Source organism: Rhyacophila brunnea, unplaced genomic scaffold (genome assembly GCF_057557595.1).
Source record: "Rhyacophila brunnea isolate RB1 unplaced genomic scaffold, BYU_Rbru_1.0 scaffold_24, whole genome shotgun sequence".
NCBI classification, from domain to species: Eukaryota; Metazoa; Arthropoda; class Insecta; order Trichoptera; family Rhyacophilidae; genus Rhyacophila; species Rhyacophila brunnea.
The window spans coordinates 17,616,031-17,633,816 of record NW_028232904.1 but is presented as its reverse complement, the minus strand read 5'-3'; the positions used below and the strand labels follow the sequence as shown (position 1 = coordinate 17,633,816).

The following is a 17,786-nucleotide window of genomic DNA, read 5'->3' as shown; positions in this document are numbered from 1 at the left end:
TTATTTTAAATTGAGTATATACTTATAATTGAAAGCTTTTATAAATATTAGGAATAAAAAATATTTTAATACGTTTAATAGCATTTTTTGTTTGTAAAACTAAATTAAATTGATGAATACTTGGTGGTGTACTCATCTATTAAAATTTGCCTTGTAATATGGCCGCATGTAGATTTTTATCTGGCCACATTGTACAATGTCGTGTCGTCAGTATTTTGACAGGTGGTGGGTCGCGCGTTGAAACTAGAAAGGTTAGTTTCGCACTATGGATGCCGAGGAAGGCCATAGAATGTTAATTAGCATCGCAAACACACGCTATTAGCGGTGGCTCTTTGTCATTGTAACATTTACGTCGAACGACTGCACCGTCATGTCGCGGCACAGGAACGTCCGCTCCATGAACTATACCGACGAGTATGACGGATACGACGATGTTTACGGTCACTCCGTCGAAGACGACAGTCCCATGTCTCCTAGTGACGCGGCCCAGTGGATGTACGACCGGGGGCGCGGCCAGCAGGCCATGTCGGAGTATTTCGAGCAGCACAAAGACATCGAAGAGGAAGACGAGGAATTGGACGACCCCAAGGGCGAACCCGGAGCGCGACGCGATTCTTTCGATTTGAAGAGTCTCCAGCTGAGCGAATTGGACGAGGCCAGGTTGATGTCGTGCCTGGACGAAGTCAGAAGCGTTTTAGGAGATTCCGTGCCCGAACAGGTCATTATAAAGACAGTCGTAGCTCAAAACTTTGATATTACTAAGTCTCTAGATAGTATATTAAACTCGGACAAAGAAAAACAAATGCAATTAATAAACAAACAAACTGAAAATAAACCGAAGACTTCGATCAATGATAAGATTTTTCCGACCAACGCTAGAATACTGCCGCCCGTTGTCGATTTGCCTGTGAAAATTATCGCACCGACTATCGATCTCAAAGTGCCCCACGCCGTTAAAGGCTTTAAACTCGACGACAGCAACCGTCTGTCGAGTAATTCCGCTACTCCACGCTCACAATCGCCGGCCTCAGGCAGAGCCACTCCGTGCAAAACTCCAGAACCGACCAACGCTATAGAAGATAAGCTAATTATAAGACCGAAAGAAAATAGAATCGATCCGACGGTTCAATACGCGGCCGAGAGGGGCTCGGCGAAGGAACATCTGTATGTTATAGTAATTGGACACGTCGACGCCGGTAAATCCACCCTGATGGGCAGATTATTGTGCGATCTTGGGGAAGTTAATCAAAGAACTCTTCATAAATATGAACAGGAGAGTAAAAAGATTGGTAAACAGAGCTTCATGTACGCTTGGGTCTTGGATGAAACTGGAGAAGAACGCCTCAGAGGCATAACTATGGATATCGGACGCGTTCAATTCACGACGAAAACTAAACAGATCACTGTTCTCGATGCTCCAGGGCACGCTGACTTTATTCCTAACATGATCGCCGGAGCCGGACAGGCTGATGTGGCTGTTTTGGTCGTCGATGCTACTCGCGGGGAATTTGAAACTGGATTCGATCTCGGCGGACAGACCCGCGAACACGCTTTACTTGTGAGATCGTTAGGAATCAGCCAATTGGCGGTGGCAGTGAATAAACTTGACACTGCCAATTGGGCCGAAGAGAGATTCACAGAAATCTGCGGTAAATTAAAAGGGTTCTTGAAACAGGCCGGCTTTAAAGACTGCGATATTACGTATGTTCCTTGCTCCGGATTGACTGGAGAAAATTTAATATCGCCGCCCACAGAAAACCAGTTGGAGAAATGGTACAAGGGACCCACTCTTATTGATGTAATCGATAACTTTAAATCGCCGGAGAGGCCGATCGCTAAACCTTTCCGTATGTCTGTTAACGATATATTCAAAGGCACCGGTTCCGGCTTCTGTGTGTCCGGTAGAATCGAAACTGGAGTTCTCAACAGCGGTGATAAGGTGCTTGTCTGTCCGATACGAGAGCCGGCTTTCGCTAAGGCCGTCGCCATAAATGAAATACCGCAGACCGTAGCGTTTGCAGGAGATCAAGTCAGCATCACGTTATCAGGCGTTGACATGCAAAACATGTTCGTCGGGTTCATTCTATGCGATCCGATCAACCCGGTGCCGGTTATAAGTAGATTCGAAGCCAGGATAGTCGTTTTCAACGTTAAAGTGCCTATAACTAAAGGTTTCCCGGTTCTATTGCATCACCAGTCGTTGATCGAGTCGGCAAACATCGTTAAACTTACCGCCTCGATTAACAAAAGCACCGGAGAAGTCTTGAAGAAGAAACCGAGATGTCTGGGCAATAACTCGGTCGCCCTGGTCGAAATTGAAGTGTGCAAACCTATCTGCATGGAGACTTACAAAGACATAAAGGAACTTGGCAGGATTATGCTCCGTGTCGCCGGAGTCACAGTGGCCGCTGGACTTGTGACTTCTCTCGTGAAATAAACATCTATGATATACATTGATGTATTACCCTTATATGAGACATTTACCACATTTTTTTCTATTTTAATGACCAAATGTCACGCTTTCCGCAGTATGACAGAGATGGGCAAATATTTTGTTTTCGTCTCCTTTGTTTTCAGGCCCTTTCTTTGTGCTGAGACTAACAGATTCTGACATGACAATTATATAGATATGCCAGTGCCGCTCCTGGCATTAAGTAATTAATAAATAAATAAAAACATGATATTATATACTTACTCGAAATCAAAGTCAGGTCATTGGTCGCCTTAAAGAAAGCAAATAAACCCATAAGTATACCTATTCTATGAGCGGCATACTCTATTTGTCTCTCTCTTTCGATGATATTTTTCTTTACAAGCGTTTAAAATTCACTAAAGAATTGTGGATATTGTTTGATTTTACGACCTGATGTCATCTGATTTTAAACAGATGGATTACTGTTTAAAAATCCATAGAAACCATTGAAGATGTGACTAGTTTGCTTGTGCTGTGCCTAATTTAAATGCAAATAAATTTGTAATATTTGTTGGCAGGCATGTATGGTTTTCGGGTCCGGACCCAAGGAACAAAAAAAATAAAAATTTGGGCGAATGGAATAATATATCTTCTCTTCTTCTTTGCCAAGATCGCGTGATTTGACTGTCAAACAGCATCCTCAAAGGGTTTCCCAACTCCTTTCGGCATTCTACGGCATGCAAGGCTCGTGTCAGTGGCAAACCCGTGGCACTCATGAATTAGTGTTATCATCACGGACATTCAATGTTTGCTTTAGTATTCTGACGCGGCATGTCTAAAAGACAAGACAACACGGACGACACAAACGGACATTAGCAATCATAATAATTATTACCGTTAGACCATGTACATTCGATAACCACTTGCAGATGAGCACCCGTAGTTATAGATGCAAGACTGGTGTTCATAACTAGACTCAAAACGCGGAGTGTCTGGTTATGGGGTATGTAGCCGGAAGGCCCACGGGGGGTAAATGCAAAAGTCGGTGCCACCGGCTAGATTTTAAACGTTCAATCATTTACGTCACCATTTTACAAGTAGTATTTGTTGAGATATTCTTGTAAGATTTAACGAAATTGTCAGCTATCTTTTAAAGCAGCGTGACAATAATCGAATCATTCATAAACACATGAATTGTTTTAAACATGGTGGCTTTTTGTTTGTAGCTGTCTCATATAATACATTATTCAATACATCAATGTGTTAATGTTATATTCCGAGCTATAAAACTCACCCTATGTCCCATTGTATTTGTGACAATACCGTGTATGTTTTGAGCTTCTCAAAATGAATCTGTATAATCGTTACAAAGTATACAATAATGATTTCATTATTTCATTCTACTTTGACATAAGTATAAAGGTGTAAACTTATTATGTATTACAACATTGAAAATATACTGTTAAATCAAAAAATTTTTTTTTGAACTCCCTTATTATATAATTTATAAAGCACACAAGCACTAAGGGCCTGATGCATAGAATATTGACGTTATGTGACTAATTATGATCCCTATGCATAGATGACATGTTACTGAAAACAGACAATTACATGGCAACATAGCTTTCCGCTATCAAAATTATCAGCATTTTTTAAATCATGTGATATAATATTTTTCAGTTGACATTCAATAGTAAAAGTATGAAAACTGCACATTATAAATTAATAATTCGTAAGATACACTTTGAATAATGATTGCTTTCAGTGATTAATTGAATAATGCATACAGCAAACCATATCTTTTATTCAACGAATAACTCACAAGTCTTGAGAATGCAACATTCTATAGATTTCACAATTTGATAATTTTACATTTCATGTAAAAGCTACTAGTTAAATTCGTTGTAATTAAATAGGATGCCTGTAGATTAATTGGTAAAGCACATTGGCGCAAATTCATTTGTTACAGGTTCAAGTCAGGCATTGTATTTGATATCTGAGGTGTTTTCAAATTATGTATATTCAATATATAGGATGAATTCGTTGAATAAAAGAAATGTTTTATTAAGAAATTCATATAAATGTGTTATAACCTCACTGGAATCGATCCTGGGACTCCTGTGATATGATGATGAATGAGGTGAGGAATTGATCAACACCGTGCCGTGAATTAGAACACACATGTAATGGCCGTCAATAAAACGCTGCAGAAAATATGATTTAAATTATTTTATTTATATACCTTATACATAGCAATATTGCTCATCACTTGGCTGGTATATATCTAATCAAATATTACATAATAATATAGAATAAATAAAATTACTATCAGAATTTTACAATTAGCTTTGTACAGTGTTATGTACTTAATTTTAATTATATTAACTTATGTCAAATAATTTCTTTACTGATTGTACACACATTTAATTGATTAACTTAAAGTAAGCAGATGATATTATTATGTATTATTTTTGAAGTTATACTTCTTTAGGCGCGTTTGGAAAATCAGATCAGAGTGTGTTTTTGGCGTGTGACATGTAACACATAATTTATTTTTTCACATAAAAATAAACGCACTCGATCGGATTCGAACCACCGATTGTTTGGTTATCGGCCGAACGCACTACAATTACGCCACAGTATGATACTCCAATCGTGACGATTATACAGTATAATATCGTCTCTGTTCTGGCAGAACACACTAACTGGAGAATACTAGTTTTGAGTAATTTGACTTTGAAGTTGTTAAAATGTTTGAAATGGTCTATCATGTGAGTTTATTAAGTAATCATAAAAAGGATGACTTTAAAATAAAGACTGTTTATTTATTAAGAAGGTTTCCAGACGGTAAAGTTTGAAATAAGGAACATTTTGGTATAACTAACTCAATATGTCATTTTTTCGAATTAGTGTCTTCTGCCAGAACAGTGACGATATTATAGTTTAGAATTGTTCCGTTGCCTAGGCAGCGAATTTATTATTGTCGGCCATTTGCAATTCCTTACGTAAACAAACTATTAAACATCATAGTGGCAGTTGTTACTTTAAAAATAAAAACAACGATAAATAATTATATAATTTAGTAATATAAGTTAAAGTGTATAGAAATAAACCAACGGCGTTCCAATAAGCGGTCTTTTTTCTTGAGTATGTAATTTAACAAGATAATTAAGAGCTAGTCGAAGAATCTATGTCATCACAAGTTTTGTTTTTGTTTTGTTATGCCAAAGAAGTATAACTTCTAACGCGCTTCTAACTTCTACATTTTCAAATCTACTCATTCTCAATAAATTATTCTGAACAAAGCCAAATTTGTTTAGGTGAGTTTTGCTAGAAGGGGCAATACACAATTATACGGCCACAAATTTCAAACATAATATTTGTATGTCACATTTTCTACTAATTTAACAATTTATCATTTGACATAATAACACAAAGAAGATTCTATACAATAAAACAGAAGGAATTTGATGAAGAAACAATTGAAAGGAATAATGCATTCATAGATTAAAGAACATTCAAAATTAACAGGGGTTGTCTATGGCATTTAAGCTTGAACAATCAGTAGACTTTGTAGGGATAATGACATTATGTTATAATGCTCTGTCTATTGTGGCGATGGCTGAGCGGCATACGCGTCAGCTTATAATGTCGTGGGTCCCAGGTTCAAATCCTGGATCTGGTAAATACACATACTGTTTTTCAATTTGTGTTTGGAGTCAGAGTATGGATCTCAAGTTCTGATCAAATTGAGGTGCATGTCGCCAACTATCACATGACGTCACAGTAAGCTGCCGCTACGGAAATAAAGTATGTAATGTCGTTTTTCGCTCAACCTATTAAGAAGTCCATACTCTGATTGACACATAAATTGAAAAACAATATTTTTACAGACCCAGGATTCGAACCTGGGACCCACTACGCGATAGGCCAACGCTTGAGCCGCACGGCCTTCGTGGGGCCCTCTGCTTTACTGTGGAACAAATAAAATGCAGTCTTTATTTTTAATTTTTGCTAAAATTACAGAGACATCTGTTAGATTGTATCGAATGCAACATTAAATTTCTACTGAGACATTTATTAGTATTGAAAATATTTGTAAGCTCATATTTTTATTATTATAAGGATGAAAGGTACTTTTGGATTTAATAATATATTATGTAATTATTTCTATGATTTTATTATACTTACAACGTCTCTAATAGTTTATCTAACAGCACACACACTATAAAATAAATTACACGCACAAACACACATGAAAATATAAGTATCCATCATAATATACGTCTTATTTAAAAAAATAATTGATTAATTGGTACCATTAAATTTTACTCACATAATTTAAAAAAAATTTTACACACTTATCGAAAGTGGATGCTTTCGAATTTTTTGAGCTTTTTACAAATTAATAATTATTAAAATTATTCGTCTTGTAGACTGTCGTACCCGATTATTGTGGAATCATTAATAGAGTCAATTTGGTACCACTGACATAGTTACTATATTTTTTCATGGCGTAACGAACGTTACCAGATTGGAACTGTCCTGTAAGCAAATTCCCAATTCCTTCAGTTGGTATGCACTAGAGCAGTGATGGCAAATAAGTGGCACGCTAAAAGTTTTTTACGGCAAACCAAAAAAATAATTTCCTTTTATTTTTTAATATTCAAAACGTTTATAGCGGGGAAATATAAAATCGTATTATTTATATTTGTTAAAAAACTAGCAATCTCGTTGTTGACCATTTTTTCTTCCACGTACTTATGTGAAAGTATTTTTTCTCTATTGAATCATGTACATTCAAATATGTTGACAAAGGGAGATTCAGCAGCATGTATTGATTTACAATCAGCGACAAATCAACCTGATATAAAAAGTTTCAACAAAACCTCAAGCAAAAATTATTGTGTTATTAAATGTTTTTATATTTCCTTATTTTTTTCATTTCATGTGAATCATTTTTTTATATCTTCAATAAAGAATATAGTTACCATTGTGCCTAATTGTTTTTTTATATATTCAATAAATATGATTTAGATTATATCATGTGTACACCTAAAAAGGAACGGCATGCGCCGCAAATTAAAAAAAAAAAATTGCTTATTTCATCATAAGATCAAATCCTATTTACCATCCCTACACTAGAGTCCGCATAATTCTGATTTAATCTATGATGGACTTAGCGCATCTATTCTAAATACAAGGCTGTTATCGGCGGGTGTCGAGGGTAGTTTATCATATTTATGTATCCGTCTGAACTGTCAAAAAGTGCTATGGTTTAACAGCACTTATTTTGGCTGTATTAACTTTTAGAGCGAGATAGACAGTTTGGCAGTTTAGACGGCTAACTTATAGTAACATGATTAGAGTTTCCCCTTCTCCACCCGCCATGTATATGCAGCCGCGGTTTGTGCACGGCTGCCTTCCATGACGCTATAAACGTGTCAGAATGAAAAGATTTTAGTGCCACACTTCCTTGTCCCGAAGCGATACTGCACGGGACTAATGTAGCAACCATGTACGTTAGTGCTTAAAGAAAGAGTTTTAATTATAATATCTCAATACACGAATATGATAAACTACCCTCGATAGCCGCCGATAGCTGCCTGCGATGCGCAGGAAGTGAATTGGCCCAAAATCAAATTATGATATATTTTCGAAGCTATGTTGACGTGAAAATGAATGAATCCTATTGTCGAATATTGAACAGATTGGAGAGCGATAAAAATGTAATAAACACAACACGACAAGCTGCTAGGAATTGTATAGGTCTGATCTCATTCAACAGTTTCATATTTTTGTGATTTCTTGAAAAATACCAAAATTAAATTCAGGATAAATGGTAATTCGTGACAATATATTAACATTAAATTTATACAAGAATCTTACGATGTCATTTCATAACCTCAATTTCGTTTTTGTAATTTATTTATTGAATTTAAAACATTTGATGTTATTGGTCGTCTTTGTTGGTCGCTGTCTATTTTCTGCTTGATGAATGCCTCCACAAATCTTCTCCAGTCTGCCATTCTTGTTGTCACCATTCACTCATCCATTTGACCTTTTGGTCTTTTAGTGATTTATTATATTTTATCACAAAAACTAGCTCTTGGCTACCGCCTCCAGGGAATGTCTTCACTCTTTACACTCTGTTCCGTAAGCTACCGCTAATTCCTTCTAATTCCTGAGCCTTAGGAATGGTCTTATTTTAGTACTAAAGAATAGCTTCTTGACAAGTTGGGTATCTTTTATTTGGTACCTATATGGTTTGACTAATGAAGTCAGTTCACTTTCAAAATAATGATACCTACAATATAGGAAATGACTTCATATTAAGCGGCTCGAAAAACCTTTCTGAAAATTTTCCTTTCATTCTTTCCGTGGCCCCCCATTTTATTTTGTAGGTCAAGTGAACTCCTTCAAACAACCTTATAGAGAAAGCCCACATAAGACAATGTGGTGTTCGAGAGGAGTTAACGAGGCATTAAGTAGTTCATGTAGTAGTGGAATAGGTACCTAGTGAAATGTTTTTCTTTAATTATCTTAGAAAGTAGATTGACAGCAATTTTTTTAATACATTTCCATCTGGAAAATGACCATGAAAAATTGATGGGTGAAAATCAATAAGACCAATCAGAAAACCAATAAGCTAGTGGCGTAAGGAGTGTCACCACTTATCCACATCTCTAGTGGTGTATACTGTGCCTCGTCATACTTAGTGGGGTCTTCAGTATTTGATTACATTGTATTAAGGATGAGTTGGAGCCCAGCTCACAAAATTTATTCACATGCGCCATCGCCCTGCCGCCTCCTGTGGGCGCAAAGTCTTAGTCTCAGGGATGCTACGTTTTTTTCTACACAGTTAAACTGTCTCAGTTTAGGTCTCCTAACATTCTTCTTGCATTTCGGTCTTGTTGATGCATTATTGTTTTAAAAACTGCACTAAGCCAAAAACTGAAAACTTCAATAAAACGCGTAATTCTCCACGAACCGGTGACAGTCAGGATATCTACATTTCCGGAGTGACAGCAACCGTACCCTGGGCGGCAAGGCAACTGCACTTCAGCAATCGTCGTCGTGTATCTCCATGAGAGACTCTGTTCTGGTGGGGGTGCAGGGTGTGCAAGGAGTGCGAGACATGCGACCTCCGGGCGAGGAAGGAGTCCTGGAGAGAAGGGGGGCGCCCTGGAGAGAGATGGCGAGGGGCAGCGCTGATATGTTGGCAGCTCCACGGCCAGCATTGCCCGAACGGTACCTGGCTGCCCGACCAGCCCTGGAAAATATCAGACAAAGTATATGTATCAGGTTTTTTTTCCCCCCTTATATTTCAAATTAAATATCTTTTAAAATTTTAAAAATCGCGGGTACACAACGCTTGGTTGGCTATAATACCTCGCATACTCCTGCGTATTACCGGATCAACGATTCCTGCTTGATTCCCTCATGTTTAAATCATTCTAGAATTGAGTACCGAACATACAATTTGTACAGTCTTACAAACTTATCTAAAGAACGGTCAGAAATGGAACTACGAACTACCATATGGACGCCATTTTGAAACCGTCATTCAAATGTCAGATTCTGTCCAATTGCGAGTCTTGATTGGGTAGTTTTTGACTGTGGCTCCCGCATCCATTTTTTAGATAAGTTTGTAGGTCTGTAGTTACAATGAGCCATCCTAGTTAGAGCGTAACTTTAATTTAGAATTATTGTTGTTCCTGTACACTGTACAGTGTTTGCATATTTTTGTTGAAAATCATTTCATAGTCTATGACATTTAGTTATACAATTGGCAACATTACTTTGAAGGATGCGATGCTATTTTGTTCTGTTTTCAAAAATCTGCTTTCTTTTGTTTACTTATATTATTATTTTTTCTTATTCTGTCACTATTTTCTTACTAATAAGAGAATATTTCAGTTTTACAACCTCAATGACCTCAATTCTCTTCAGTTGTTTCTTAGATATTTAATTTGAATTATATTTAAATTGAATTTGAATTTATCCCTGAACAATATATTCCTAAAAAAAATTTAATGAAAGAAAATCTTGTTCATATTATGTATAACCTCAGAGAGTAGTGACAGTAGTGACAAAGAATTTGTACTTAACGAATATTTATCGTTTATATAGAAAAATATTTTTCAATTAAAAAAAAGTATTAACTAAAGCAGACTTCCACAGAGAGCTGGTTGTACGAGGGTGGGTCAATAATTCCTTAGAAAAAAGCATTAAAACAGTTTTTATTTTTGTATTTTTTTTTTATTTCTCAACATAATCTCCTTAGAGCTCAATACACTTGGTTAGACGTTTCTCAATTTTTTTAAACCGTCAGAAAAATAAGTTTTCGGAAGGTCCTCAAAATAAGCATTTGTCCGATCGATGACTTCTTCATTTGAAAAAAAACGTTGTCCACTTAGCCATTTTTTTAAGTTTGGGAAAAGGAAAAAGTCACTGGGGGCTAAATCTGGCGAATACGGTGGGTGGTCGACCAATTAGAACTTCAATTCTTCAATTTTAGCCATTGATCGTAAACATGTGTGAACACGGGCATTGTCCTGATGAAAGAGGATTTTTTTCCTGTTTAAATGAGGCCATTTTTCTTCAATTTTGTTTTTTAGCTGGTCCAATAAAGATGCATAATAATCCCCTGTTATTGTTTTTCCTTTTTCCAAATAGTCAACGAAAATAATTCCACGTGCATCCCAAAATACAGTAGCCATAACCTTACCAGCTGATATTACGGTTTTCGCCTTCTTTGGACATGGTTCGCCTTTCGCAATCCACTGCTTTGACTGTTCTTTCGTCTCGGGAGTATAGTGGTGTATCCATGTTTCATGTACAGTCACAAAGCGACGAAAAAATTCATCCGGATTGCGTTGCATGAGCGACAACAGGGCTTTAGAGGCCACCACCCTATTGCGTTTATTGTCGACTGTGAGCAAACGCGGCACTCATCTTGCAGAAATTTTTTTCATGCCCAATTTGTCATGTAAAATAGAAATGACGCTACCTTTTGAGATCCCTGTAACCTCAATTATCTCACTCAACTTTAATCTTCGGTCACTTAACACCATATCGTGGATTTTATTGATCATTTCTGGTGTAGTCACCTCTACAGGACGTCCTGAGCGTGGTTCATCCTTTGTTGATGTACGACCACGTTTAAATTCATTTAACCAGTTATAAATAGTTGCAAGTGAAGGAGCAGATGTGCCGTGAACTAAATCCAACTCAATTTTTATTTCCTTTGCTGTTAACCCTTTTATATTAAAATGTTTAATAACAGCTCTAAACTCAATTTTCTCCATTTTTGTAAACAAGCAAATTTTTTTTTTTAAATGTACGAGAAACACACAACAACCCGACCAATCTGATTGAAACTTCGCAGCATACTGAATCGGTAGTGCCGCTGCATGAAAATAAACCGCTTACAGTACTAGTCGCGCCACCTGTCGGCTTTTCTAAGGACTTATTGACCCACCCTCGTATTAACAGAGTTTTTTCACGAGGAACAGTTGATATCTATCCGCCTAACCATTGAGTCCTTACTTATTGAATAATGTAATAAATAATATTGTAATTGTATACAGAATTACGATGGATAATCGAAAATAAATTTTGTAATGAAATTGAGGACACCATCTCGTCGCTGTAGGATTGGTTTCCCGAATAGACCAAATGTTCAGGAGACGAAAAACAAATTTCATAATCCTATATTTAAATACATGGAGATATTTAAATTGTTATTTTTTAGGCATATGAATGATGAATTCATTACCATTACAAAGTAATTTAAAGAAAAGGATGGTTCTCGTCCAATTAGATACAAAAAAACATTATGCATTAAGAGGTCGATTTTGACAAAAACGGATATTCGGGAAACCAATCCTATAGCGACGATCTGACATATTATTGTAATCATCAAAGGAGTTTACTTTTACATAGCCGTATTATTATAATGAATATTATTTCTGAAATTGAATCAATATGACAGTACCATCTATTGTCCATACCATAAATTAATATTTAACCTGGTCATTTTGTATCTGTTTTTAAATAATAATTATTGTTATAATATGTACCTGTGACATCGGCATAGAAGCAGTCTAATGAAGGCAGCTCTAAACGTCTTGTTGAAGACCGTGTAGATTATGGGGTTGATTGTCGAAGACACGTATCCCAGCCAGAGGCAAATATCTACGATGTGCTCTGAAATAGGTGTTATAAGATAATATTATAACAATAGTAAATAATCAAAAAAATTCTCAATTTACAAGCTCTTCATATTTTTCCACTAGGTGTCTCTTGCAGGCTCATTCACCTTAGATACTCTTCCACTAATGAGCAATAATAAAATGTTAATGACATTAAAGCGCGAACCAAATTGAGGTGCATGTTGCGGACTATCACGTCACGTCACAGTAAGCTGCCGCTACGAGAAAAAAAGTGTAATGTTGTTCTTGGTGCTTAAAATTAATGTTATCAGACTGATGCTCCCATCCCGTAGCACAAATTGAACCTTTAAACGAACATTGTCAGTTGGCAAAATCTGCCGAAATCACTAAAACAACGATAAGGTCACCTCACGTTTAACTGCACTGCATCGACACCTGTATGACGTTTTGAACATTTTTATCATATTCCACATGCCTACACTTTTCAAATGTCATGTCAAAATCACGTTTTTCGGTTGGCACTATGTATTTTCGCAGGTTGGGTTCTGTTCAAATATTATCCATGGATGTCATGCCGGAAGTATTTCAACGTAGGCACACAAAGAAACTGTTAAAATTAATTGAAATTAGCATGAATGATTAATAATAATTCAAATTACTAATACATTATAGTAGGCACTCTTTATCAGTGTCATTCTTCAGTGAATTTACAGAAATGGTGATGGTTCGAAATATAGAAGCTCTTACTACATTCACTATAATACCGATAATTTGTGACTTAGTATTTCATAAAACAGATGTCACTGCATGTTTAATTTTTTTAGATTATGCAAATCAATCGACAGTGGCTAGTAATTTGAGTTTAAAGTCGGGTGAGATCAAGGCCTCATAGACTGAGATAACTCACTGAAGGCATTGAACCGGTTAAGTGATATGTCAGAATAGCGCTGGACTGCTGGAGCAAAAATGACGGAATAACTACCCTGAAAATAGTGGCTAAAATATTTCAAATACATATTTTAATGAATTATAATCGCCGATCACTATTTAAAAATTCCAATTATGAAAAAAGTATTCAATGATTTGATATTGACAAAAAAAGCTATACATACTCCTATCGTATTGCAAGTGATAATAATATATTGATACATTTTTGACAGCTCTAGGTGTTACCAATTACCAGTGAATTGCCAATTGGCGAGGTCACAGATTTTATCTTACTGCATGGATATTTTTTTTTATCAGTTTCACAAGTACATTGGTAATGTTTTAGATGTGCCCTAGTGCATAGTTTCTTAACCGGTGGGCCGCAAAAATTTTCTGTAGTACAAAAATAGTTTCCTACCTATAAACCCAACATTTGAAGTGGGGTTGTATAATATTTCGACAATTGTTTCAAAAATAGTGTAAATATAAATATTTATTATTTTATTCCAATGTTGATGGTCCGCAATACATTTTTTGATTTTTTTGTGGTCCGCGGATGTAAAAAGGTTAAGAAACATTGCCTTAGTGCTACTGTTGTTCTATTGGATAGTTTTGTTATTAATAATTGTAGTATTTCAATAAAAATTCATAATGTTTACCTGGAACGTCACACGATGGACACGCCGCGAAAAATATATTCAGTAGAAAAAATGGCGCCCAGCAGAAAACGAATGTGAAGAAGACTACTCCGAGGACCTTGGTGGCCTTCTGCTCAGTCATAACAGCGTTGGCTGACAGCGTTCTGGTTCTCTTGTTGCGGTTTGCCAGGAATCTGATAATATAACATTATTGTTCAAATTATTAAATATTAAATAGTCCAAAACAATAAATATATACAAAAAATGATTTTTTCAAGTACTACTCCTAAGTCCTCTACTAAGTCTACCTATCATACTGATTGCTTAAATTCTTACGTTTGTGTATTTTTGCCAGCATCCTGTAATATTATGTAATATAAAGCACGTGATTGATGATGCTTAGCTGGCTCTCACATCAAAACTCGTCTCGCCAGGAACGTGACGAATACGTTGATATGACGTCATCGTTATTCACAAACGCTCTTCACAATTCACGCTTTTTGAGCTGAGAGTCAAAGACACCAGGACGCATGTAAACACCTTCGATTTGGTTATTCCTATACCGGCTTGCCTATCACCACATCCAAATATCTATATGTTTCGAAGGTTACGTGTAACTGTCGCTAGGTAGATGTGCGCGGTCTTTATATGCGACACTGGATCGACGTTCATGGAAGCCGGCTTAGACTCAATATTTATATAAGCATGTCCCAGAGCAATAGTGTGCAGTGACTTTTGGTTTTAGGGATGCTGTAGTGCTGCAGTAGGTATATAATAACTATAATTTGAAGTGTGGTGATTTGGAGAAGAATCAGTTAGAAATACACACCGCTTATACTCACATCGTGATACTAAGGTCACCACTCGTCTTTAAGTTTTAGTCTTCCGTCGGAATAGCATGATGTATGATGTTGTGGAATGGTAGATACGATATATTGTAAGAATACACACTTACTAGAAAGAAACACCAGGTGGCAGTGCCACCTGTCAACATTCTCGTCAATCCGCTCAATATTACTAATTAGTTAGCAATAATATCATATTGAGATCCCCGGGGTTCCAGCGGCTAGCTCAGGTGTCCATCGAACCCCGGATTCACAAAAAAAAGTACGATATATTTGAGGGTGGAATTAAATAAAACCACGTCTGTCTCGTGTAACTTGGTATTAGCTTATATTTTACACTTTCTTTACATGTTTAGGTTTTTACAATTAGTTACGCAGGTCCGTACATGTCGGAAAAGGGACGCTTACTTCCTTTTTTTTTCTTTTTAAATTTCGCGTACCGACGCCGTCCAGCAAAAAGGACTCTCGTGATTGGCCAAATTTTATCGCGTGATCTTTGATTCGGCGAATCACGAGCCTGACCCTGGCGCCGGCGCGCGAGGATTTCACGCACAATGCGCGGCAAAATTTATTATATTTAAATACTTATATTTAGTCTTAAAATTATCGCTTTCATCCATCATCATTTATACTTTTTAAATTAAATTAAATTTATCTTAATTACACCTCCGCCCAATATGTGATTTTCACACACCGGACGAAGGCCCTTACTTATAAATAAAAAATACTTACGTGGTTGAGCAAGGAATCAGATTAGATGTTTTATGAAGCCGTTTCTAGAGGTCAGGGTTACGTTTCGACTTATAGCTACTAAATGATTATTTTACACAGGGAGAAGCCCGCCTGTAACAGGGGTGTATCAATTCGCCCCATCTGGATTAAAGTCGAAAGGTACGCCCTGATCTCATCGGCCACCCATCCAATTCCTTGTTCATCCGGTACATGGCATGATAACAGTTTATAAAAAAAATTCAACTACAATCTAACTATTTTAACAAAAAAAAAAACAACTAACTTTACGTATTGTTTCTATATTTATTTTAATTACTATTTTCCTGCTCAAAGCAATGCTCCTGAATAAGTCAGAGTTTGATTTATTTTCCTTTCTTATTATCATTTGTCATAATTTATTATTTTATTTTTCTCCTGTAATGTTGTGCGTTTATTTTGTTTTCGTAATGTTTTTGTTATTCTTCTCGTTCTTTTATACTAGTCAGCGGAGGGGTCGTGGAGCTATAGTCTTCGACTCTTGGGCTGTCCAGTTTTTTTGTATTCCGAGAGGCTACATTTGTAGACGTTTGGCCCTCGTTCGGAATTATAGTTTCGTGTTACGCTTTACTTCTTCTGGTGCAATAGGAGCGTACCTCGTTTGGCGTCGTCTGCCTTTGCAACCAGGGCGTGGTAGTGGCGTTACTATTGAGCCAGGCTCGTTCCGAGCAGCGGATATCTTTCTGTGGAAAGTTTTCCACTGATCTGCTGGTCTCTGGAGTATCACCTCATAGATGGACAGGTACTGTGTCTCCATCTGTTCCTATTACTGCGGGCAAGGCATCGTATAGCGGTACAACGGCCAGGCTCGTTGACGGCGGCACGGCTTTCTCACAGGTACTAGGATGGATTTTCACAATAAGTATCCTTTTCCCTTTCTTTTTTTTATAGATGGTTACACTTCGGAGGTACCTCTTGTTGTTTCACGATATCTTTCAGGCGTCACGTCCCTAGTCTCCTCATGAACCTGCGACGAGAAAAGAGAGTGCGCACTCTCCACACCATCAAGCTTTGGTATCATGAATTTTTCGGCTACGCTGCCTTTGGATGCGCTTACTTCGAGAGGTGGCTCTCTTTGTGCTTCCAAATTGTCTTCATCTGTATTTATTTTATTCTTTTTCTTTCCTTAGTCATTTATTCGTTCATTAGACTTCATTGATATTAAAAATTTAAATATTTCACCCTCTCATTATATTTATTTACTAGCAAAACCCGTTTTATTTTAAAAAAATTGTTATTTCGTTTTACGCGCGTATGCGACTCGATTTTCTGCCGCGCGTCTCAAAGTTTCTAGTCCAGACGGTTTTTTATGTTTTTCGCGCCCGATCCCGGCGTTATCGCGTTTAGTCGACATGTCATCCGATTCCTTCTCGCCAAAGGCGCGCCGCGCCGATTTGCGGGGCCTCTCACGTTTTATTATTAACATTTATTTTTCACATTATTTAATAATGAACGTTGGCAGCTTCGCTTTTTGTTCACACGATTATTACAATACATATCATCTATTTCTTTTTCAGTATTAAACAAAAATTATAAAAGTCCTGAAGGGTATTATAATACTGTATTTATATATTTTTTTAATGATATGCGAGGCGTTATCATTTATTTTAGATTTGAGGATTCTTTGGTAATCTCGCCAGTGTCGACTCCGAAAGAAATAGTTACGAATACTTTCACAAACGTACATCCTTTCACACATTATTATATATGTTTATATCTATTTTTAAACAATATTTCTTATAACTAATCAGCTCGCCGAGCAAAGTTGATTCGTTGTATTTCGTCTTACCGACGTGGCGTTATAATTGGTTTTGAATTTAATATTTCCGAGCGTCGACGTACTCTTTTACCGCGCGGATTTACATTTACTCCACGCCACTGGCCGTTGTACGAATCGAAGGCGTGTATTTTTTTTTTGTTACTTTTGCGGACGGCATTTCATTACGTATCTAAAATTATTCTAAATCAACTTTGCTTTGCGTTTGATGCATCTTTTATATACTAATAATAAAACTTA

At 36.7% G+C, this 17,786-nt stretch overlaps 2 protein-coding genes across 2 annotated transcripts in view; one reads left to right on the top strand and one right to left on the bottom strand.

Moving 5' to 3' along the window:
• The first annotated feature begins 164 nt into the window (after positions 1-164).
• Positions 165-7,411, top strand: HBS1 (translation elongation factor EF-1alpha (GTPase) HBS1). Its single transcript, XM_085951498.1, has one exon. It carries the CDS (start codon positions 371-373, stop codon positions 2,435-2,437), a length of 2,067 nt encoding a protein of 688 aa, XP_085807624.1. The 5' UTR covers positions 165-370; the 3' UTR covers positions 2,438-7,411.
• Positions 7,412-8,768: 1,357 nt separating this feature from the next.
• The window catches only part of 5-HT2A (5-hydroxytryptamine receptor 2A), a 222,283-nt gene continuing 213,265 nt past the window's right edge, over positions 8,769-17,786 (bottom strand). Inside the window, exons 7-9 of the mRNA XM_085951499.1 lie at positions 14,178-14,350; positions 12,499-12,625; positions 8,769-9,686 (exon numbers count right to left, since the gene is read on the bottom strand). Of these exons, the coding sequence (XP_085807625.1) occupies positions 9,476-9,686; positions 12,499-12,625; positions 14,178-14,350 (511 nt within the window). The 3' untranslated portion in view covers positions 8,769-9,475. The remainder of the gene's footprint in view (positions 9,687-12,498; positions 12,626-14,177; positions 14,351-17,786) is intronic.

Excerpts from the sequence above, each read along its gene's own strand:
- HBS1 (XM_085951498.1), top strand. The coding sequence starts at position 371 with ATGTCGCGGCACAGGAACGTCCGCTCCATGAACTATACCGACGAGTAT.